At 41.6% G+C, this 23,777-nt stretch overlaps 1 protein-coding gene across 4 annotated transcripts in view; it reads left to right on the forward strand.

Moving 5' to 3' along the window:
- The window catches only part of ATXN7L1 (ataxin 7 like 1), a 226,305-nt gene that overhangs the window by 185,426 nt on the left and 17,102 nt on the right, over nt 1-23,777 (forward strand). For all 4 annotated transcript variants that reach the window (XM_085654144.1, XM_085654142.1, XM_085654141.1 and 1 more), the window contains one exon: nt 8,221-9,151. Coding sequence is in view for 3 of the 4 variants with exons in the window: in XM_085654142.1 (XP_085510268.1) it covers nt 8,221-9,151 (931 nt within the window). In the remaining variant the exon portion in view is untranslated. Of the gene's footprint in view, nt 1-8,220; nt 9,152-23,777 lie in introns of those variants that run through there.

The raw sequence follows: 23,777 nt of genomic DNA on the forward strand, positions 1-23,777 counted from the left end.
AACGCCAAATGCCCAAGCTTCACCGCCAGGTATCCACACCCATTGTCCAAAGGCAATGCGATATGGATGAACTGGTCAGGCAAATTTGCGTACGCTTTTCCGCCTCTCCCACTCATTCCATTAGTGGTGCGCAAACTACAACAACACTCTCTTACTCTCATCCTAGTAGCTCCAACTTGGGCCAGACAACCGTGGTACACCACACTGCTGGAACTATCTGTAGTACCGCACCAAAAGTTACACCTCTCTCCATGCCTCTTAACCCAGAACCATGGAGAGATCAGGCACCCGGATCCAGCTCAGCTCAACCTTGCGATCTGGCTCCTGAAATCCTAGAAATTGGTTATTTAAATCTTCCCCCAGACTGTATGAACGTCATTAGAGAAGCTAGAAGACCTACCACTAGAGCTTGCTACGCAGCCAAGTGGAAACGTTTTGTGGTTTATTGTCACAGCAATAACTTCAATCCCCTAGATGTGTCCATTCAACACATCATAGGCTATTTATTACACCTACAAAGATGCAATCTAGCCTACACGCCTATTAGACTGCACCTTGCAGCCATAGCAGCTTATCTACAAAACAGGCAACATCTGTCAGTCTTTAGAGTACCTGCCATAAAAGCCTTCATGGAAGGCCTCAAACGAATAATTCCCCCCAGAGTGCCACCCTCACATGTGTTGAACCTAAACATCGTTCTCACAAGACTAATGGGGCCTCCTTTTGAACCTCTGCACAAATGTGAACTTCAATTCCTAACATGGAAAACTGCTTTTCTTGTAGCCATCACCTCCCTCAGAAGAGTCAGCGAGATACAAGCACTCACCATTCAAGAACCCTTTCTGCAAATGCACCATAACAAAGTGGTTCTCCGCACTAATCCAAAATTCCTCCCTAAAGTCATGTCTCCCTTTCGCCTGAACCAATCTGTGGAACTGCCCGTATTCTTCTCACAGCCACAGACCATTGCAGAAAGAGCTCTCCATACATTAGATGTCAAACGAGCCTTACTCTACTACATCGAAAGAACTCAACCCTTACGTAAGATCAAACAACTGTTCGTGTCTTTCTCACCACCACACAAAGGCAACCCCATCTCCAAGGCTGGGATAGCTAGGTGGATTGTTAAATGTATACAGATTTGCTACCACAAAGCAAAACTAACACTAACTGTTCCCCCCAAAAGCCCACTCTACACGTAAGATAGGGGCTTCCATAGCATTTTTAGGGAACATTCCCTTAGATGATATCTGCAAAGCAGCTACATGGTCTACACCGCACACTTTCACTAAACACTATTGTGTAGATGTGCAAACTAAGCAACAAGGTAGTGTGGGCCAAGCTGTACTCAAAACATTGTTTCAAACCACTGCAACAGATACTGGTGGTCGCCGCTAGGAGCGAGTAATGCTATATAATCTATGCAGTGTGTAATCTGCAGCTCATATGCCTCGAACGGCAAATGCTAATTACCAGTATGCATCTGTTCTTGGCATGTAGAGCTGCAGATCTACACATGCCCACCCGCCTCCCCGGCTACCTTTATCTGTTCCAGTTTATCTTATTTAGATACAACACACATGGGCATCTTCACTACTTAATACTACGCTGCATCATTTCCATGCTGGCGAAAAACAATCTGAAGATGGAGCCGAAGCCCATGCGCAGGATGACCCAAAGGAGGAGTCACATACCTCGTAACTTCCAAAGACTTTCCAAGAAGAAAAATAACTGCAAACATCCGGGCCCAACACCAGATGGCGATCTATGCACAGTGTGTAGATCTGCAGCTCTGCATGCCAAGAACAGATGCATACTGGTAAGTAGCATTTGCCTTCCTTCCATCGGATTGTATTGAACGTTTTTCAAAATTGTGGTGTGGAGTTGGTTTTGTATGAGAACTTGAAAAACTGCAAATAACTAAAAACTGCTTTACTTACCTTACCTCTAGGAAATGTCCCAGTGTGATACCTAGGCATATCACACTGAGTAGAAAAAGAAATCTATAAAGTAATCTGAAAAGTAATCAAAAGTAATCTAACAGTAATTTTCAATGCATTCAAAAGTATTTACAAAACTATAACCAAGTCATTTTTATTCAGCTTGCTTGTATTGTTCAACTTGCCTTGAAAAGTATCACTTACACCTGTGCCAGGCTTGCTTGGGTCTAGAAAATAAATATAACTAAATATAATTTTTGCTACAAACAAATTGGTCTGAGTTCAATCTTTGAGTGTGTGACATCATTTGCTGCCTGAGTGTGTACAACAAATGCTTAACACTACCCTCCTGATAAGCCTGACTGCTCGCCCATACTACCACAAATAAAGAGTAAGGTGCTATCTACTTTTACCTCTGCCTACCTTTGGGGTTCTACTGGACTCTGTGCACACTATACCTCATTTTGGTATAGCATATACAGAGCCAGCTTTCCACAAACACAGTGCAAATCGCTGCTTTGCGTTACACTGCCCCAGGGAGCCATTCCATGGGTGGAGCGTGGGTGTTCCCCTTCATCTACCCATGGATTTTAGTGCATTCCCAGATTTACCACTGGTGATAGACCTGGGAATGCGTCAAAATGCTACGCCTCCCCGGTAAAGCTGGATAGGCTAACGAGGAGAAATATCTTTATTTCACCTCATTTTTTCCTCTTTCTGCAGTTCACATAAAAAGAGGAAAATACCTCCCTGGATTGTTTGTGCTGGAAGGTCCTTCCTGCACAATGAAATCCTGACTCAAAGGCAGGCCCCCTGGCAACGTGACACAAGGGTGCCTTCTTTGGCACTAGGCAGCGAAAAGTGCACCAGTGCTAGGAAAGGACAGGAATGCGTTGTATAATGTTAAATACATGTTGTTACGCCATATTTGTGGCAGAGTACTTCCCCCTAAAAACTCTAAATAAGACCCTGTCTCTTTGGCAGGACACATTCCTCCGGTCCTTTGTTTAGCAGAACAGCTCACAAATCTTCTGTTTTCAGTTGTGATTGCTTCAGATGGAAGCTAGGCTCCTCTCAGAAGAGCCTCCAAATATTGACTCTAGTCCATATGAAGCATGGGCAAAATCAGGAGAAAAAACTCATGACGTAGCTTTTATGGCTCCTCATTGTCAGCCTGTTAACCCAGCTTGACTAGATAGATTCGCATTGAGATGCATTGTGAAATGAAAACAGACATTGTGTAGACCTAATCCACACTGTTTTAAGCATTGTCCTTCTCATTTCAGAAGAAGTTACCTGTAATTGTCCAACATAGACACATTTCTGACAACAATGACTCTTCCAGGGCTCGGGGTAGACAGAGAGACACTGACACACACACACACACATTCTCTCCCACACATGCAAAAACTCTCTTAACATCCTGATTAAAATGAAGTATTTCTACAGTTTTAGCAGTCTGATGTATGAGAAGTGTTTTTTGGACTATATAGTTTTAAATATCATGCTATAAATATATCGTAGCCAAAATACTAATTTCAAAAATGTTGTGAAGATAAATATATATTGGTAAGAATACATTTATTATGCTTAATTCCACATGTATGTACCTTGACATCTTCAAAGTGCATAGATTAGTCAGGTATTGTATTTCAGGTTGAGCACAACACCAGCCTTGGAGGCAGATGGGGCTTGGATAGAGATTCTAAGGGAGGGGCGGAAGTAGTAATTCTGTGTTTTGGGAATCTGAATCTGTTTGATATGTTATGGTTTTCTGCCCGCAGTTTCATGAGTCTCATTGTGATTTGTAAGCCAGATTTTGGGTACTCTAAAATATATTTATGGAAGAGTGACCCTATCATTTAATCAACAGGCAAGTACCTATGATGTTTATATGTATATAAAAAAACGAAATTAAATTATTAAGGTATTTCATGGTGTCATTTAATCCCAAAAAAATGTTTTGCAAGAGGATTGTATTTCACATTTTACGTGCATTTACTTGTGTAATCTATTGAAGTAATGAGTTTGATGGAGTTATTTTTATTAAACTCTTTTTGTTTATTTGCATCGTAATACAGAAGCAGAAAGTAAATAAAACCAAAACATGTCAGCGTCCTGTTGCCAGTTTACAGTGTGATCATAGAAGCTGTATGCATGCTATAGAGCAAAAAAACACCCAATGAACAATAGTATGTGGACGCTTGCTTCTCAAAGCCAGTTTTCATGCTATTACAGTAGCCTTGAGCCAAGAGTGTCATATCTTAACATATTTCCTTTACAGTCCTCGACTTTTATATACCAGTTCTTCCAAGATGGCACAGTGATCCATTCCCCTAAACCTCTCTGCAACCATTGGGGGGGAGGGGGGGGGAGGGGTGTCAATGAAACACCAGTGGCATGGCACGTCTCTTTTGGCATTTATGTAGCCAATTCCAACTAAAGTGCAGATGCTTCGTGGGCCACTAAAGTCATCCATGAGTCCCAAGAGGGAAATCCTACGGTGCCGGTCAAGGTGTTGGCCCAGAACACTTCCTTCTGAACTGTCATTCTATGGAGAACAAATACCTCTGGATTACCCGGCACTCCCATACCATTTGATAGAATGCACACGGTGGATGACTGCATCTAAGGCTGTCTGGGCTGACAGCTCTACCCATATGCCATCGTCTTGCCGGGCTATAGTATTAGCGAGGCAAATATTTATATTCGATGTGCCTAAAGCGCATGGAGATCGCCAACATGTGGGCCATTTTGGTTTCTATCCACTCCCAGTCTTCCAGTACACCCAGATCTGTCTCCTACGCCACCTTGAGCTGTGCAAGTTAGTCGGGTAAGTTATTCACTAAGGTTCCATACAGTCATGAAATACCCCCTTCAGCAAGTTTGTCCAATACTAACTAGGCCTCCAGGGGGCTGTGGTCAGGCAACCTTCTACGCCCTAATAGGTGTCTAGGGTGTGCCTCAAGTATAAATAGTAGCAGAATTAGAGCTCTTAGGCTGGTGGATGTATAGGAGGATGTCATCCACATAAAGGGAAGTTCTTTCTTTGTGCCCTCCTGTCCATTTAAACCCTTGAACCTGAGTGTCAACCAGTATTAGTTCAGCCAAGAGCTCCATTACTAGACCGAATAATAAGGGTGAAAGCAGACAAGCTTGGCAGGTACTGTGCTCATTTACCCGAACTTGGGTCCATAAAACAGCATACAAAGTGGTAATCAATTGGAGAAAATTGGGTCCAAACCACATTTTGCACATGACAGCCTTTAAAAAGGGCCATTGCACAGTGTTGAATGCACATGCACTGCCCTCCGTCAATTTATCTGCACGGGCCAAGACGACACACAATTGTCGCAGACAGTGCCTGGTCTCCCTGCTGGGCATGAAACCATTTTGGTCCACATGTACAAGGATGTGTACAACTTTGGCCAATCGCAAAGCAAGTACTTTCGCGAGAATTTTACACTTTAATTTTTATTAAGGTAATAGGGTGAATAGAGGCACACTCACCCGGCGATTTGCCGGACTTGTGTAAGACAGCAATCGTTGCCCCTCTGAGATCGTAGGGCAGGGACCAGCATTCATAGGCATCTTCAGACAATGCCTTACAGTGAGGAACTAGTAGCAATGAGTATCTTGAAAAGCTCCAAAAGAAAGCTGTTGGGCCCAGGCGTTTGCCAGAGGGCATGGAGGTGATAGCCAGTTGGATCTTCTCTTCCGTGATAGGGAGGTCCATGTTCCTACGTTCAATATCTGGCATTGTACGCACTATGAGATCGCACACAAGGGGATGGTTATGCTCAGCCACAATTGGTAGACTGCTGATGTACAGGGCTTTGTAGTAGGAAGCAAATTCAGCTGTGATACTGCACGCCACCACTGACATAGGTCCTCCAGCAGTGCGTATCTGATGGACCAGTTTGCTGGCATGGCCTTTATATGCGAGCCGATAAATTAGTTTTCCAGGCTTATCGTCTAATTCGTACGTCCTACCCTGAGAGTGTAGCTAGCTCAGGCTTGCAGCGCCAAGGAGTTTCTGTTTAATTGCAACTCTATCCAGATCCAGTCTTTGACTGGTGGCATTGGAGGGCCTGGTGGCATAGGTGATTTCCGGCTGCAACTGCTTTGAGCTCCACTGCCACCCTTCCAGAAGACCAGCAGAGAAACTCGCCCAGGAGTTAGCAGGAACTTGGGGTTCAATCTTGGGACATCCTCCAAACATGCAGGCCCCGGCCAAGTCAGCTCACTTCTCATCAATTTGCAGGGAAAGTGCAGGTCAATACACCAGGATGTTGAAGGATTAAGTGGAGGTTCGTCGGGAGCCCTACTTAGCCAAGTCCGTCATCTTGCCCATCCACGTCGCTCCCTTTAGAGATCTCTAGTGCCTGTTAATTTGGAACCTCTATTTACTTAGAAATTCTATTCAGGATATTGTTTCTGCCCTTACCACTGTACCTGCAGTACACCAGAATAGCAAGATTGTGTATAATGCCGCGCCCATTGTTATATAACCATCAGAAAAACATGAAACTCAGATACCAAAGCGTAGCAGAATAATTGGTGTGCAGTTTACCAACTAAGCCCATCAGCATAGCTATGCTGCACTTTACATGGTGTTCTCAGGAACCGTCTCATCATAGATATTATATCTGGAAGAAACACTGACCCACTTACAGAATGTGTCCATGTAAAGCATTGTGCCTCCATGTTTGTATGCCTGTATGAAACCAGATAGTTAAACTGTTGGCGAGAGGGTCTTGGGGGGCGCTGTGGCTGAGTTTCCCAAAAACTCAGTTTCAGTGAGGAATATTTGATTCACTTTGTTACTACAAACCTGTTACTGTTAAAAAGAGATAATGATTACTAAGTAAATTGACTTGAAGATGAAAGAAGAACATTGGAAGTAGGAATGCAATTATTGCATTAGAAATCCATAAGAAACAATGCAAATTTAAAAATCAGTTTTAGTCTAAAAGTTGTGTTATAACATGGTCTTGGTGACCTCAGCGTTTGAAGAACAAAGGAGCGTGATCAGATAGAAGTTGGTGGTTGACTCCAGTCAAATGTTATGGAGGAGTGGGATCGACGATGGAAGGATGTCAGCTAAGTGTTAATGGTTTCCACCAATCAAAGGTTTTACCTTTGAACACAGAAGCTTCAGTGTTAATTACAACTGGCATATCAAAGTGTCAATTATGGCAATATAAACATAAAAGCAGTTTCCATTATTATGGCAGTGCACATGTGCTGGAGTCAGCAGGCTTCATCCGCTCCAGAAGTCAGAATGCCCAAACCTTCAAATTCCAAAAAAACAATGGGGAACACTGGTCCACTCGAAATATAGTTCCTCTGATAGAAAATGTCCATCAATCATGATCCACCAACATATATAAGTCCTATCAGCAATAACAAAAGAGACATAGCTGCACCAAAAGCCTGAAAATTGCGCCTCAATAATACTACACCACAAAATGACTGTTCTGAATACAGTACATTTGAATGGAGTACCTCAAAAGCAAAGCTTGTTGAAACTTCCATCAGTGTTACTGTGTTAAAAGAATACAGCCCAGATGAGTACAGTGCTCTGACAATACAGCTATTTAAGAACTGTTTTGTAGGAAGGCTAAATTTAAGTAGGGATGCTGTTGCATCCCTATGATACTGTACTAGGAGTCATGCCATCAAGAACAGTGTAGAAGAAGTATAATAAAGACATTAGGAATGATGTGTCGAAAGAATACTGTCAGGAAAGGACAGGCAAAGGATCGCCTTGATCTGTGGTGGCCCACAGGATGAGAGCAGCTGTACTGGAATGGATATCTTGTGCTGGTCCTGTGGCTGTGCTAGTTTTCCAAAAGTTAGCTGCCTCGGCTAGGATGCCATCTCCTTTGGGTCATTTGTGATTTCTGCTGTTATCTATCATGATGGTCTTAGTTGCTGCAGATAAATAGTTTCTGTAACAGCTTTGCATCCTATTATGTACCGAAATAGACACGAAAAAAGACTTGTTAGTATGAATAGAAGGAATTTATCAGCTAGATTGAAGGGTTCTGATCCAGTCCATTAAATCTGTTGTGCTAAAATGATTCTCTGATAATAACTTAAAATGAGCCTGTGTTTAAACTACCAATACAGACGTTAAAACAAATTCCCTGAGAGATTTATAATAATTCCAGTCCCAACATTTTATTAGATTTATGCAATGTTTCTTGAATATTAAAAATTAATGAAGGTGAAAGAAAGGTGCAACAATTGTATTTTCTTCTTTCCTCATATTTAGGAAAATTCCTTTTGCAGTTGAAAGCCCAGTACCTTCTCCGGCAACACATATCAGAAGCGATTTCCAAACAACTTTTTTGCTGCCTCTCAGCCAGCCAAATGCTATGTTGCCTCCATCAACACTTGATTCAAAGGTTTCTCCATCCAACATCAGGACATCAGCTGTTTTATCAAAAGACACCTTCACTACAACATCTGCTACAAGTTCCATCATGTCACAGCCAGCAGATTTGCATCAAGTGTCAGCCTTTTTGAAAATACCAGACCCATCACTGAAAGCAGCTCCAACCATGTCACCATTGCAAGTAGTCCCAACACCACTATCCCAAAAGACATCAAGGACAATGCGCAGCAAGTCTTTGAAAGGGCAAGAGCTTCCCTCCTGTGCCATTGAGTCTTCATGTAGCAAAAAGGAAAGGACGCCATCAGTCTCATGTTCACCTCCTTTGCAAACGTCTCCATCCACTTCGTTTTCTGGGTCACATGAAGGCAGCTATATCTTGAATCCAAGGGTAACCTTGAACTTCCATCACACTTCCTCTTTGCTGAACCATGTGTCTCTGAACAGTACAAACCCTGGAACAAGCACACTCAATGCCAGATTTGAGCCACAAGGACGAACTAGCTTGTTGAGTAACCCCACTGACACCCTAAAACATATGGGTACGGTAGTAAGCAGTATAGACTCAAATCTCCCTCCGTATTCCCACAGGCACTATCTGATGGGCCATACTCGGGCAACAGACAAACCAGTGTCTCCACTTCCACTTTCCTTAAAAAAATCATATGATAAAAAGCGTAAAAACTGCAGTGCTAGCACTAAAACTTGTAAAATCAGTAAAATGCCTGGTATGAACAGTGTGCACAAAAGGAACTACGACTATTTTATCACATCTGTTCCAGATCCTGCGAAGACCTCAGTATCAAGACAGGTAAAGTTTGAACCTATATTTTTCAAGAGTTTAAAAATAAAATGTTCATTCTAAATCTCCGTTTCAAAATGTGGTTATTCATGTTTTAGAGTAGCACCTTGTTATAGTGCGCTCCGCTAAAACCACTTGGGACCGGTTGTTTCAGGCCTATTAGAAGGAGAGGCCAAATGGAGGCAGTGTCCATGTAGCTGCATAGGTTACACATTGCCTGAACACAATGCTCGGGCATAACCAGCTGACACTGTCTGATGTACTTTGGGATGAGATAAAAATCTACTAGACCTGTGTGTCTAGACAACTGATACGGTTTGCACTGAGCAAGGCGTTGAAAGGTGAGGCATACAACAGGACTAGGAAGAAATGGAACAAATTTGAAGAGTAGATACATTGAGCAATAATTTTCACGCCAGGTTCCCTGAAGCTGTATTTTCGAATATGTGTACTGTAGTGTAACAGTGTCAATGATTTTATAGACACTTAGTATTGGATAGTTTGGGTTTCGTTCATCATTTATGTTTTACTCTTTATGTGAATATTTATTTATGCTATTAGCAATTTATAAAACACTACTTGACCACTAATGTTTGCAATTTTAGTTTCAGTATTTTATTTGTTTGATACTGTGCCGAGAAGGCAACAAAAACACACATAAAAATCACAAACTTACCATTACAGGCCTCTCTATACCTAAGTTTCTCTATATAATGCATATCTTCTTAATTTGACCCCTAATCCATTCACTAAATCTTAAAAACCAATAAATTATATATTCCATAGGACAAAAGTTCACTTCATATAAGAATATAGTTGTAAAAAACATTTTTGCTGAATCATACAACAAATCATTGAAAAAACACAACATATAAAAACAAATACAAAAAAAATGGAACCCTAGTGCATGTTGACTACTGGAACTCTTCGGCGCCTTACACATAGTATTCTGATATGAATATGATGAATAACTGTTAAACATATATAAAAGCATAAACTAAGGCAACTAAAATGTATAAATATCAGCTCTAACCTATATTTCTATTACAATAACAACGCAAACTATGTGCAAAATATTGAAAAAGTACAGCGCATACAAGTAGCCAAATATTGTTATAAATATCAGATTTGCTAACACAGAGTACACCCACAATCGACTTATTCCGAACAATATCTAAGAACCTATCAATAACATGACATAAGCAGACATCACTGCAATTCATTATGTAGACTAACCATTCAGGTAAATTCTGGATATTGATTTCACGAAATCTTCGTAGTAATAGTTTCTTTCTGTCACCATTAAATGAGGGACTGAAAACCAAAAGGTGAGCCAGAGTCAAGTCTCTTTTAGCACAGAAAGGACATATATTTCAGACTACATCCTCCTTTTAATTGTTCCGACTGGTCTCTATACATTTTACAAGAGTTGGCAAACACCGGGCCCAGATGGTTTCCCAGTCGAGTTCCTTAAACGCTTCCGGCCCCTCCTACTTCCCCATCTTCTGGTGCTGTACACAGAAGCGGCGGACCGTGGGCCATTTCCTCCAGATTTGGAAACTCCCACTGTCGTCTTGATACCCAGAGCATGACAGTCCTATGACCAATGCTCCTCATACAGGCCTGTCTCCCTTAACAATGCTGACATCAAGGTGTTTGCAAAACTCTTGGCTATCAGAGTACCCCCCCACTGTATCTGAAGAGTCCAACTAGCTTTATCCCAAGCACACCGCATTTTTGAGAAGCCATTTGATCCTGTTTCATGGGCCTTTTTTGAGACGGTGCTGCAAAGGGCAGGCTTTGGACCGATGTTCCGTAAACGTTTTGGCCTCCTCTATGTCACGCCCACCACCCAAGTCCAGGCAAATGCTCGAGTACAGGGTACTCCTGGGAGGAAGGACCAGAGGAGTGTAAAGCCTTATACGTGGACGACCTTCTGCTGTTTCTCGAGGACCCACTATCTTCAGGCCCTCAATGATTGGAGATTCTCCACCTTTACAAGGGAACCTCTGGACTGTGAATCAATGAAACGAAATCCCTGCTGGTGCCAGTAGCAGGAGTCACAGGATCCCACTGCTCCATCTTTCCTGTAAATACCTAGGCATTAACATTTCTCGTCTCCCAGCACTAGCGTGGAGTCTTAACCTGCAACCCCTCATGACAGGGTTGAATAGGATCGGTGGAGCTGACTGCCCTTGTATCCCTTGTGACGCTTAGCATTGTTTAAAATGATGTGTCTCCCGCATCTCCTGTATGTCCTTGTAAATTTTCCCCAGACGATGGTTCCAAACACTGGTGTCAAAAATCAACACCTTTCTCTGGGCAGGAGGCCGCAACCGAGTGGCCTTTGTTAACAGCAGACATTTTCCGTATGATGGGTGAATAGGGACGGCAGACCTATATGGTTACTACCTGGCTGCCCAAATCGTGACGATAAATTACTGATTTAATGCTTTAATGGAGAATGGGACAAACCTGCCTATCGGGTAGAACTAAAACTCTTGGGCCTCAGCGGTCTTCTGAGCATGCTCTATGGGAGCCCAATCCCACAGTCACTTCCTGATTGCACCTGAGTGACCCTTCTCTGCTGGAGTGCGGCACTTGGCTTTATCAAATGGGACTGCAAACTCACTGGAATGACCCTGTTGTGGCAGGGAAAGTGGCTGACTCACACGTCGGGCCTACACAACTTCGTCCAGTGGGACAAAATAGGGATCAACCACCAGGAAGACGTCTGGGAAGGGGATGCCCTGATGTTGGATCAGGAAATGCAGGAAAAATATTGTCTATCAGATACCCAATTTTATCGCTATCTGTAGCTGTGCCATGCCTTGTTCGATCACCTACCCACTGGTATGCGCATCCCAGAATGTAACCCTCTTGAAGCCAAGATCTTGATGGGGAAACTAGGTAAAGGCGCTATCTCTAGAACATACCGCTCTCTAATCATTAACGCTCCAGACCGCTTTGCAGATCTGCACCGGAGGTGAGAGAGGTGGGTGTGGACCTAGATGATGATGATGACTGGGGTGAAGCCCCCCTGGCTCCCAGAGAGCTGTCCATCCTGCTCGACTTCACATGGTCCAACTCAATCACCCACACCTCACTTATCTGACCACCCCAACGACTACACCGTGCAGGCAAGGCTCGATGTGAGCGGTGCTACCTACGACAAGCTGACTTCTTTCTCATTGTCTGGGCTTGTCCGGCCCTGGCCCAGTTTTGGGAAGGGATTGGAGGGGAACTTTCTCTGATCCTAGATCACCCAATTACTCTTACTCCTAGCATTGCATTGCTGGGCCTATTGGATGAGGTTGGGGCCGCAGGATGGAGCGGTCCTTTGTTGGGGTGACCACACTGGTGGCCAAACAAGACATTGCACAAAAGTGGAGATCTCTGGTGTCCCCTTCGCTGGGGAATGGAGGAGGGGTGTGGACTGGTGCACCTACCAGGAATGACCGATATATGAAGCACGAGGATGCCTGAGGAAACACTACAGCATTTCGGGCAGGTGATGTGAACATCATGGGCTTGATGTATGATTTGGGTGTGTCATCTGATTTTGTGCTTACTTCATAGACATGCGAAATTGTTTATTGTGTTTTTATGTTTTCTATTTGAAAATCAATAAAATGTGGATATTAAAAAAAGAGTTGGCACTTGCCTCAATTTGAGTTTCAACATCCATCCTCGAATATTTTTAAGTTTAATGTTTTAAAAAAAATAAAAAACATTTAAAACCTTTTTATTATAACAATTAGAAAGGCACATACAATTAAGTTTGATGTTTCTTAATACGGTTGTGGGAGACCGTTATAATCTGTATTCATCACATGAGCCACCTAGGTTCAACCCTGACAATCCTGTTGGTCTCTTTCTATAGATCTTACTTTAAACAGCCTTTTCAGTATAATTTTTCTACATACCTCCGATATATCCCTGATGTTCCTTTAACTAGGTCCAGCCATTTTTTTCAAATGTTTGTTTCTATAGATTGAAGGGAGGCTAATTCCTTCTTAGTGAACAACTCAAAACTATAAGGTTAGAGTTTTTCAAATTATACATAACACGTAACATCTCTACCGAGTTGCGACCCAACTTGGAATCAAGCCTTTAAAAAGAGCCTGCCACCACATTAGCGTTTATTGTCTGTTGTTATATGTGGGATTTAAAATTAAGATTTGTTTGAAATAGGAGGCAGAGTTATCTGTACTCCATAACCCTCTCCACCCAGGCCCCATTTAGCCACCATTTGTCCTACTAGTCTGATTTTTATTAGCAAATACCATTATTTTTGTCTTAGTAACATTTGTTACCAAAGCATTCAAGTCAAGTCAAAAAGTAATGTTTATTTAGACCATAGTCTTTAAACAGCAATAAAACCCAATTGTGAATATTAAAACCATACAGATTCTTCATCAATACCATTCAATTAATAGCCTATAAGCAAAGTAGTAACGGCACAGATATCCCACACAGGGTGGCACACTTAACATAATTAATTGGTATGTCTATTTAATTCATAATTAAAGCGGGGCAAAGTGCATTGTAATAGAACTCAACCATAAAATCATTAAATCATTAAAACATCTTCAGTTTCTACCTAAAGAGATTTTATAGCTTTCATATAGTTTCCGATTGCAATAGCAATCTCAAGATTAGGCATCTCTGTAAGTAGGGCTACTGCCTGTTCTTGTGACTTTGTTTTATATTTTAAGAAAATTGGACGTAAAATTAATTTCCACTGAGCTAAGACTGAAACACAATCTACTAAAATGTGCAAAATATCGCTTTTTGTTCCCAGCATAACTTTGCAATTTCCATCCGGTTGAATCATTTCTGCTTTTATTTTCTCATTTGTCAGCCAAGGGTTAATGCCAATTCTTAATCTTAAAATGTCACATCTGAGCCAATAGTTGGGTAATGTGTCCAGATATGGATACCAGTCTTCATTCAACCATGGAGTTCTCATACATTGCACTGATTTTTTCGTTCTCAGATACTCCATATCTACCTTTCTGGACAGTTCCTGCCCTTGGGCTCCGAGTGCGCTCTTAGTGAATTCTGCTTGCAGTGTTTGTTTGCAAATTCTCACTTTTAGGTTCTCACCTACAGTAAGCAGTTTCTTTCTAGCTTCCCTTGCCCATTTTAGGCTACTAGACTGAATCTCCTTTCTGCACCATTGTGAGACCTTCTGCACTGCTCCAGGGTCCTGGCGTTTCCAGAACCTTACTAAAGACACCTGTGACTGGATGCTCCATGCTATTTTTCCTAACTCAATTCTAATGGCCTGAATCATTGCTGGGCTCGGTAGTGACAATAAGGATTTTAAACACTTCCTTTCTTCTAAGTCCCAACCACTTTACCACTTAGGTAGAGGACTTCAGCTCCATACAGCACTTGCAGGGGTATCATTGCACTATATGCCTTTAATAACGGTCTGTGGGACATATCTCTGTATTCTCGATTAAATCTTTTCAGCCCACAGATCGATGTAGAGGCTCTTGCTTTCTGAGCTTCTAAGTTCATATGCCACTTTAATGCACTATCGAACCAGACCCCAAGGTATCTATACTCACTCACAATCTCCAATTCTGTGGGCCCAAAAACCAGCTAAAACTCGTATCTCTTTTTCCAAAACATAAAATGTTAGTTTTTCCCATGTTTACAACTAGAAATTTTGCCTCACAATACTCTCTAAGAGCGTTTCATTTTCTTTGGAGGCCTAACACGGTCTGGACAAGAATCACCAAATCGTCAGCATACAATAAGCATGACACTTTGTTACCGTCCATTTTAGGATCGGACTGGCGCTTCTGTCAAACTCTAGGGTTGCAGGTAAGTCTGCTAAAAATATGGCGAAAAGCAAGGGGGCCAAGACGCAGCCCTGTCTTAGACCGTTCTCAATTGCTATTTTCGGCGTCATAGACCCCCCCTTATCCTTAATAACCTATGTCCAGTTTCCTCTATGTAGCTCTTTTACTATAGCCAGTAAGCCTTCCGGTATATTATAATTTTCACAGAATCAAATGAGGCCCGAAAGTCCACAAAGCAACAGTATAACTTCCCCCTCTATTGACTTTTGCACCACGGCCCATAGGGCGAAACAGTGGTCAACAATGGAGTGCCCTTCCTAAAAGTCCCCCTGTTCTACCGGCACAATAGAACATTGCTCCACCCAATCCTTAAGTCTACTCAATATTATTTTTGCAAAGACTTTTTCCCCAATGTCCAGCAAATTAATTAATCTATAGTTTTTCGGAGATTTCATGACACCCTTTTTGTGCACCGGTCTAATTACTGTTCCCTTCCAATTTTTAGGGATTTTTCCTGAGTCCAGAATGACTCAGAACATGTGGGACAAAAATTCTGCCCACCAGTTCAGCTGGGACTTTATTATGGAGGCTGGGAGATTATCAGGTCCTGCTGCCCTAGTTAGCTTTAGTTTGATTATCGTATTTTTCACATTCAATACTAAGAAATCTGATTTTAGATCCAGTTTTGCATCACTCCTTCTTCTGATGCTCTACGAGAGCCATACAATTCCGGCAAATAATCTTCCCATGCGGCCTCTTCTGCCACACAATTCATAGCTCCTACCGGGTGTTCAGCTGCTGCCTGAATCAGCTTCCAAAACTGGCGTATCCTCTTTGTTTCAATAGTTTCTAACAGTTCCCCAACATTTTTCTTTATACACTCTTTTTGAGCTACTAATTAGCATTATGTAGTCTCTTCTCAATTTTTTAAGATATATGGCTCTATTCAGTTCATATTTAACACTAAGCCTACGTGCTTCTCTCCTTATCTCCTTCTTCATCTTTAGGCATTCCACAGAGTACCATTTTATTTTCCTTACTGGGATTTTATATTGTTTTGTTGCATGTATTTTCACATTTTTTAGTTCAACACAAAGTCATTGCACAACCTATTCTATTTGTCCCTCATACCATTCCAGGTTCTGTCCTCTGTCATTTCCCAGATCTAGCTTATGTTGTAATATTGCAAGCTTTGCTATATATTCATCTGTTCGCCTAGTTGTCAATCGCCTGGGATACTCCACATGTTGTAGGATTACTTTATCTCGTGGGGTCGGGTTCACATCTGAAATCTCGAACTGCAGGGGGTTGTGATCACTGCCTTCCCTGTGGCAGACCCGAAACCCCTTAATTAAGGCAAGGTTCCAGGCAGACGTAAACACATAGTCAATTTTGTGTGCTTATTTTAAATGTTTTCTTAGCTGGACAGTCTAATTCTGACCTACCATTCAGGCAAAATAGGCTCTTTGTCCCCAAGGAATTTCCCAAGTTTATATCTTGGTTTGAGGAAACATAATCTGGGAAGGTCACTAGTCTTATGTCCTAGGCCTCCAGAATTTCCGTGTACCAGCTGTCTAACTGCTTTGGGTCTAATTTATGATTAAAATCACCCATCATTAAAATTATGTCCGTGTCGTACTTCTCACATGAGGTGTCAATATCATCTTTAAAATAACCCATCTCAGCCCCATATTCCTCGGAGCTACCCCATTGCATATACACATTTATGAGGATTACGTTTTCATGCTTTTTGTCTACAACGAACAGAGATAACCTGCATGCAAGCAGCCATTTACATTTCACGGAGAGTGATGTCACCTTCTTCACTACTTTTGTAGACATAAGGGTCATAATCCCACCTGCCGGGCGCCCAAACCTGGGCGATGGAGCTGGAGAAAGGCATCAATTACTGGGGTTTTGTTGCATAGCCAAGTTTCCTGTAAGCATATGATGTCAGTAGTTTTTTGCTAGCTCTTTTAAGTTTTCTTGTTTTATCAATTCTCAGAGACCATTTATATTCCAAGATACAATCTTAAGGCTATGCGGCACCCCATTATCCTATTCCACATCATCTAAATATCCTTCTTCTCCAAACTCCTCATTATACCACTGGGAGGAACCTGCGAGGCTGCTTCTTTGGCTCCAGTTCCCCCAAAATTTACTCAAATCAGAATTGTTCGCTATTATATTGAGGTTTCTAGCACCGTCTCCATCTTCATCCAGTAGCCTCACCTGTCTCTTCCCTAGTCCTGCATGACACTTTAAGAAGTCTCTGCCTAGTCGGTCGTTCCCCTCTACTTCTCTCTCCGGGATTATCCGTATTCCTTCCTTAAAAACCTCTCTCTCTGCCTTCCCAATTGCCAACTTTACCAGGTCTGAATAAACTAAAACCCTGGTAATTTCCTTCCCATTATAGTTAGCTTCAAAACCTACCTGACGCAGATCTTTTGTTCCAATTCCTGTCAAACTCGGGCATTTTGAGAATGAGTGTAAAAGTTGAGACCTATTTAGGGGTGAAATCTTCCTTGGTTTTTTCCCCCCTTCTCTACCTGTACAGGTTCAAAATCTAACCACTTATTCTCAACTGCCTCTTTTCCCAGCTTAAGAGGTGTCATCTGTGGCTGCCAATTGTTCTCCCTAGATGCTGCCATGAGTTTACTACTTGCTTCAATTCTTTCCTTTTGTTGCAAATCTTTATCAAGGTTTTTCTTTGGGGTAGGTGCTTTATGGCTAGCTCTATTCAAATGCAGGGATGGTTTTAATTGCACCTTTTTTAATCCTTCTCCAATCCCCTTCTTCATTTCTTTTTTAGGTTCCTTGCTCACTCCTATTTCCCTAGGGGTTCTGGTGGGCAACATCTCTTGCGTAGCAATTTCTGGGTTAGCCTCGTCATCTCTTCCCCTTTTCACAACCTTTCCTTTTCCCTTTTTTTGTACCTTCTTTCCTGTTAGGCTCCTATATTTAAAGGGACTATATCTAGAAGTTTCACCCCTTCTTTTTATCAACATCGGGCATCTTGAAATTTAAACATTATGTGGGCCTTTTGGTAGATCTAAGGCCTCTGCAGAGGCTGGGGGCTGCGGGTCTGGGACTGATCTTATCATAGTTGGCATTTGGCCCCTGATTCCTTACAGCTCCTCCTCAATCTTATGTAGATGCATTTTTTGTGTCTTTAGAATGTCATTATTTAACATTGTGACTGCCAATAACCCTTGTAAGGTTCTTTGCAGCATCAACATTATGTCCAACATTGAAGAGGAAGGGATTGCTGAAATATCTAGGTCTAATGTGGAATTTCGCCCCGCATCTTCTTTTGAATCAGTTCGCTGGGTACCGTGCTGCTCTTGGCTCTCATTTAGATTTGGACTTGTTGCTGTGTCTGAAGCATCCCCCCAGTTTATCCTTGAACCCTCGCTGTTAAACTCCAATGGGTCTTGGACCGTCAGATCCTGAACCTGCAGAGAAAAGACGGGCGGGGATGAGGACAGACGTGGTGCCATTATTAAGTCATTTTGGCTTAGGGGTGACTGATTTTCCAAAAACTAGGACTCCGGTATTTTCTCACAAAGATCTACTGAGCCATTCGCATTCAGCTGTTCTGCCTCTACATCCTGGGACATTGCTGGCGAAGACACCTTTTTAAAATGATTTCCCACAAAGTCCTTTATTGACTTTGAGGCTTTCACGCCCCCTTTTTTCCCCTGCACAGCTGCCTTATTTGCTCTCTTCTTAGGTGCTCTTTTGACCCTTTCTCTGGGGCTCTCAAAAGCTCTCTCCAGAAGCCCTATGTTCCATTGAGAGCTCTCTAGACGCAGTATTTTGGTCCAAGCAGGTTTTATTCTTCCTTGGGGCCATAACAAGCACACGTATTATGGTGGCTTATTTAGTTCATTTTTCCTTTTTACAAGACAAGTCCAGTATACATTTGGATCAGCCTTATTATTTCGCTGCCATCCTTCCAGTTGTTTCCCCACCTTCTTAAGCCCCTTAAGCTGCCCTGTTTAATTGGCCCTTATTGGGGGAGTAAACAAATAAGCAATAAGAACAATAAACATACGCACACTTACCTCTGCTGTGCTCAAATCAATTGTCCATACCCTTTGCTGTGCTGAACACTTCTGCCACATCTGCCACAAATCCTTTAGAGGATTAATCACTGTGCACTACCGTTACAGGGATTCTTATACTTATCCAAACCAGGAAGCCTGTGGCTCTTGTAAGAGGTCCTGTACTGTACTGCTTCTGCACAGCAATGCCAAGATCTGTGGTTCAGAGGCTCCGGGGGACAGGACAGTAAGCACCTGGTTCTTTTTAACTTTCATGAGAACCAGCTCCTTTTTCTTCCAACTGGGACCCGGGGGCTTCGAGTACTACGCCCCCCTCCTTCTGCTGCTCACAGGTCCCAGCCACTCAGAAGGTCCCTTGGCGTTCCTCCGCAGTACTTTCCTCCGTTACTCCGTTATTTACTGCTTTCCCTGTTTTCAGATTCTTTGATTCATGCGCTCCTGCGCTGCGTCGCGTTCCATCCCTCTCCTGGTGTGTCAGCAATGGCTATGGCTACGAGTGCGCACAACAGAGACCTTGATCATATTCAAGGAAGGTCATCCCAAAGCATTTACTTTACAAAAAGAGTCAAATAAATGTATATGTCTTTGCAGACCCACGAGTGTAAGATCCATTATGACTGTGTCATCTGCAAAGAACTTTGAAGAAATTGATTTACCCCCTAGTTTTTGCGGAAAACCATGAGGAAGGGCAAGAAAACCCAGAGCATCCGCTACATCAATAGATAACAACAATGGGGCTAAGCTACAACCCTGCCTTAAGCCATTAGGGGTATTTATTTTCCTGAACAGAGCACTGTTGCTTACTTATTCTACCTTTGTCAGGAATCCTCATGGAGAAGCATAATCAATTTTAACAGGGCTGGTTGCACTTTCAAATGTGCCATTTTGGCCCAGAGAAGTGAACGATTAATCATATTGAATGCTGAGGACAAATCGATGAATGCCACATAAAGAGGCTGATGCTTTTTCCCTTGACTATCGACTTTCAATGCAAGACGGCCATCAAACGGTAAGTGCGCTGTTCTAAAGCCTAATTGTGTTGCTTGGAGAACCAACTCTTTATCCACCCATTCTTTTAGCAGTAAGCCATCTGGTCCTTGTGCCCGCGACCTATTTAAACCCTTTATTAACTTTTGGATTTCTAATACAGCAGGGATTAAATCCTCGAAATTACCAGGAACAGTCTCAGCAAAATGAGTTTTAATAATCAAGGTCCGCTGTAGAGTTCATAGGATTTTCTTTCATTTTATATAGATTAGAAATATATTGAATCCAATCCTCCACTTGCACGGCGGGTGGCTTCCAGTTTTTTTTATACTACCCAACCTTTTGATTACCAATTTCTAGAAAAGCTGTAATTTACCTTCACGTAAAGCTGTAATAACTGGAGCCCATGCATTCTCTTTCGCCTCCCAAATTAGACAAATTATTTCTCTTCTATAATTCCTCTTTAGCAGTTTATTAATATCCTCCCTGCAGCGTAGCTTGTGTTTAAAGGCCTCTCAGATTCATCTATTATGTTCTAATTTCACAAGCTCCTTTTGCAAGCTCAATTTATCCTTAGCCCAATTGCCAGTGAATACCCCTTTCCCAGCAACATTCCGAATTGTAACTGTAAAATAGTTTTATTTTACCGTTATAGTTCCTGTTGATGATTCTGTATTTAACTGTAGGAGACCTCTTATAATTTCGTAGGTCTGTTTTTTGGTTTTGCTGACCATAATATCTTTCTGTGCTTAAGGCATCTTATCTGATATGCATTCTACCATATTTCTCTCTTTGTCAAATTGCAAGCTAGGGATAAATACAGTGGCTTGTGATCACTACAGCTCTTAACCCCTATCTCCAAATAGATTACCAAATGGAAGTCTTCAGCATTTATTATTGCATAATCAATAAGAGAAGAGCATCTACGATTATCAAACATATTTCAACACGGCTGATCGCCTTGACTCCACCCATTAAATACAATCATGTTCAATGCATTGAGTAACACACCCAGTTTTTTACCCTTGACATCTCCACCCCCTTTTTGTGCCCTGCCATTCCCCAAGGAGATATCAAAGATTTCTTCGAGAATCCCCATACTATTTTCTTTTGTATTCTGAAAGTCATCACATTTTGATCGCATAGGGACATTTGCATTAAGATCTCCAAGCACAAGTATTGACTATGTGGGGAGGATTGTCAAGTAAGAGTGTAATATCCCGTACTTTCAGCACAGCTGTCAGATATTTAAAATTTCTCTTTAAGACAGCTATGTTCTAGGAGATGATAATTAAGAACTTTGGTGTCAGGATCTCCAACACTGGGGTTTACAAAAGCTCCTCTCTTGGTTGAACCGTAGAAGCAGTCCAATTCCAGTCCTGAATTTGTCATATTGATCGCTGCGGTTTGTAAAACTTTCACACCTCTTATCTGACCATTTTACTGTGATCCAAAGTACTCCATTGTGTCTGCCCTCTATCTGGACCAATATACCAGTGGGACATATAGCTGTATCAAGGATAGGGTATCCTCATTTCACGAATTAGCCATAGTTGGCATAGGCATGACTTTATAAACGTCATACCCCATATGCCTGAGATTATCCACATGATGTAATACTACATCCGCAATGTGACCAGATTTTAAATGTACAAAAGCATTCAGCCAGTCCGAAGATCCTTTCCGTTGTTTTGGTAACTCTACCAAGGAGATATCTCCTGACACGATTTTTGATAACTGTGGTAAATTAGCAAGAATTGGCACAATCTTTGATCGGTTAAAAAAGGGACAGAATCGTGATCAGTAAAAAAAACTCAAGATGATTTTATCTGTTTGATAATGGTCTGACCTGATGGAGTGTATATAATCACACTCTTTATTCATTAAAACCTCACAATCCATATTCCCATTTAAATCCTGGTCCTTTGAAAAGAGGGAATATTAGAAATAAGGTTAGGTGTATCTTAATTTAAGTGTGGGCATCATTATGTGTTTGAGAAACATTCATACGAAGTTCTTCCCTTAAAGGGTCAACAGCCTTTGACTTATGCAGTAAACCATCCTCCGAAGAAGATAGGTCTTTACTATAGTGTACCTGTCCTCTTGCGGGATTTGCAGAGAGAGGATCTAGCCTTAGCTTTCTTCAACCTTTCCTTGTTATTATTCTCGTTTTCCTTTGCCTGTGTTTATTGACCCTCAATTGTGTATTTTTTGAAAATATCGGAAACACTTTATGGCTCGTAGTTAAGTCTTTCCAAATATGTACAGAATTAGATTGCGACTCAGTAGTTATGAATGATATTACCCTGTGAGATAACGAAACTCTGCCAGAAGCTGATGAAATGACTGCTACAGGATTCAAGATATTACTATTTGGAGCATCACATCAACAATTGCATGCTCTCTTCCCAAAGCTCTGGGCGTTATTCTAAAGGAACCTTTGGAATAATTCTGGTTACTTAGGGGCATATGTATCAAAGGATTCTGTATTCGCAAACGCTGCGAATCGCAAAAAAACAGCGTTTGCGAATACAAAATCGCAAAAGGAGATGTATGAGGCATTTCAGCCTCGCAATCTTAAGGAATCGCTAAATTTGTGATTTCTTAAGTTTGCGTAAGCATTTAAGAAATCGCAAATTGCGATTTCTTAAATGCAATGTAACACGCACCCAAGTTGTGCGATTTCTCCTTAAGAAATCGCAAATTACCACCAACTTCAAGTTGGTGGTAAGTTGCGATTTCTTTGAAATATGCACTTTTTTGCATATTTCAAAGTGCCATGTGGTGCACATACATGCCCTTAGGGCATGTATGTCCGCCATATGTGCACACATGCTGATTTCAGGGGTGCATCAGGGTGTCATCATGACACCCTTGCACCTTTGAAAATATTCTCAATTTACGATTAGCTAATAGCGATTCGCAAATTGAGAAGGACTTCCCATTCATTGCTATGGGCCTCCTGGCCCATAGGAATGAATGGGAAGGTATTCCTTAATTGCGATTTCGCAATTTGCTAATCGCAATTAAGGAATTTTAAGAAATCGCAAAAATGTGTGCGATTTTTTAAATACATCCCGTTTTGCAATTCTCAAATAGCGATTCTCAAAAAATCGATATTTGAGAATCGCAAATGGAGATGATGATACATATGCCCCTTAATCTCATCCAAATAGGGAGTTTTCGGTCTCTTTCTAGCACTTCACTGATAACCATGCCACCTCCGTTTGGGTGGCTTTATTAAAAAAGGTGGAATCTTGCAAATATTGATCATTAGAATTAGTGTCAGGTCCCTTCCCAAATATTGTCCTTTTAACGCCTCAATTTTCCCAGCCCCTTCTATTTGTTTTGCTAAGATGTGTAATATTTGAATATTGATATCTGTGTTATTTTCTACATCCTTTACCAATTTCGCTAAAAGATGGGCAATGGAATCAAGTATTTTGTTCATCGGATCAAGTCGAGCCTGATAACTACTTAACTCAAATTCAAAAGCTCTTTATTCGGTTACTATAGAAGTCAACCATAAAAGCACAGTGCATATGTCAAGCAATTAAAACTCCATTAAAAATTGTAAAAACACAAGCATATCGTGACTACTTTTAACAAAGATTAAGTACATAAATAAGATCACTTCATAATAGATTTACGGCATTTAAGTAAAAAAAATGTAAAAGCAGTAACAGAGGCAATAATAATTTCCAAGAATGCGGCGCGGCATTGTCTCAATCCAAATTTTTTTAGTACAGGAATAATCCATCTCAT

Source organism: Triturus cristatus, chromosome 4_1 (assembly GCF_964204655.1).
Source record: "Triturus cristatus chromosome 4_1, aTriCri1.1, whole genome shotgun sequence".
NCBI classification, from domain to species: domain Eukaryota; kingdom Metazoa; phylum Chordata; class Amphibia; order Caudata; family Salamandridae; genus Triturus; species Triturus cristatus.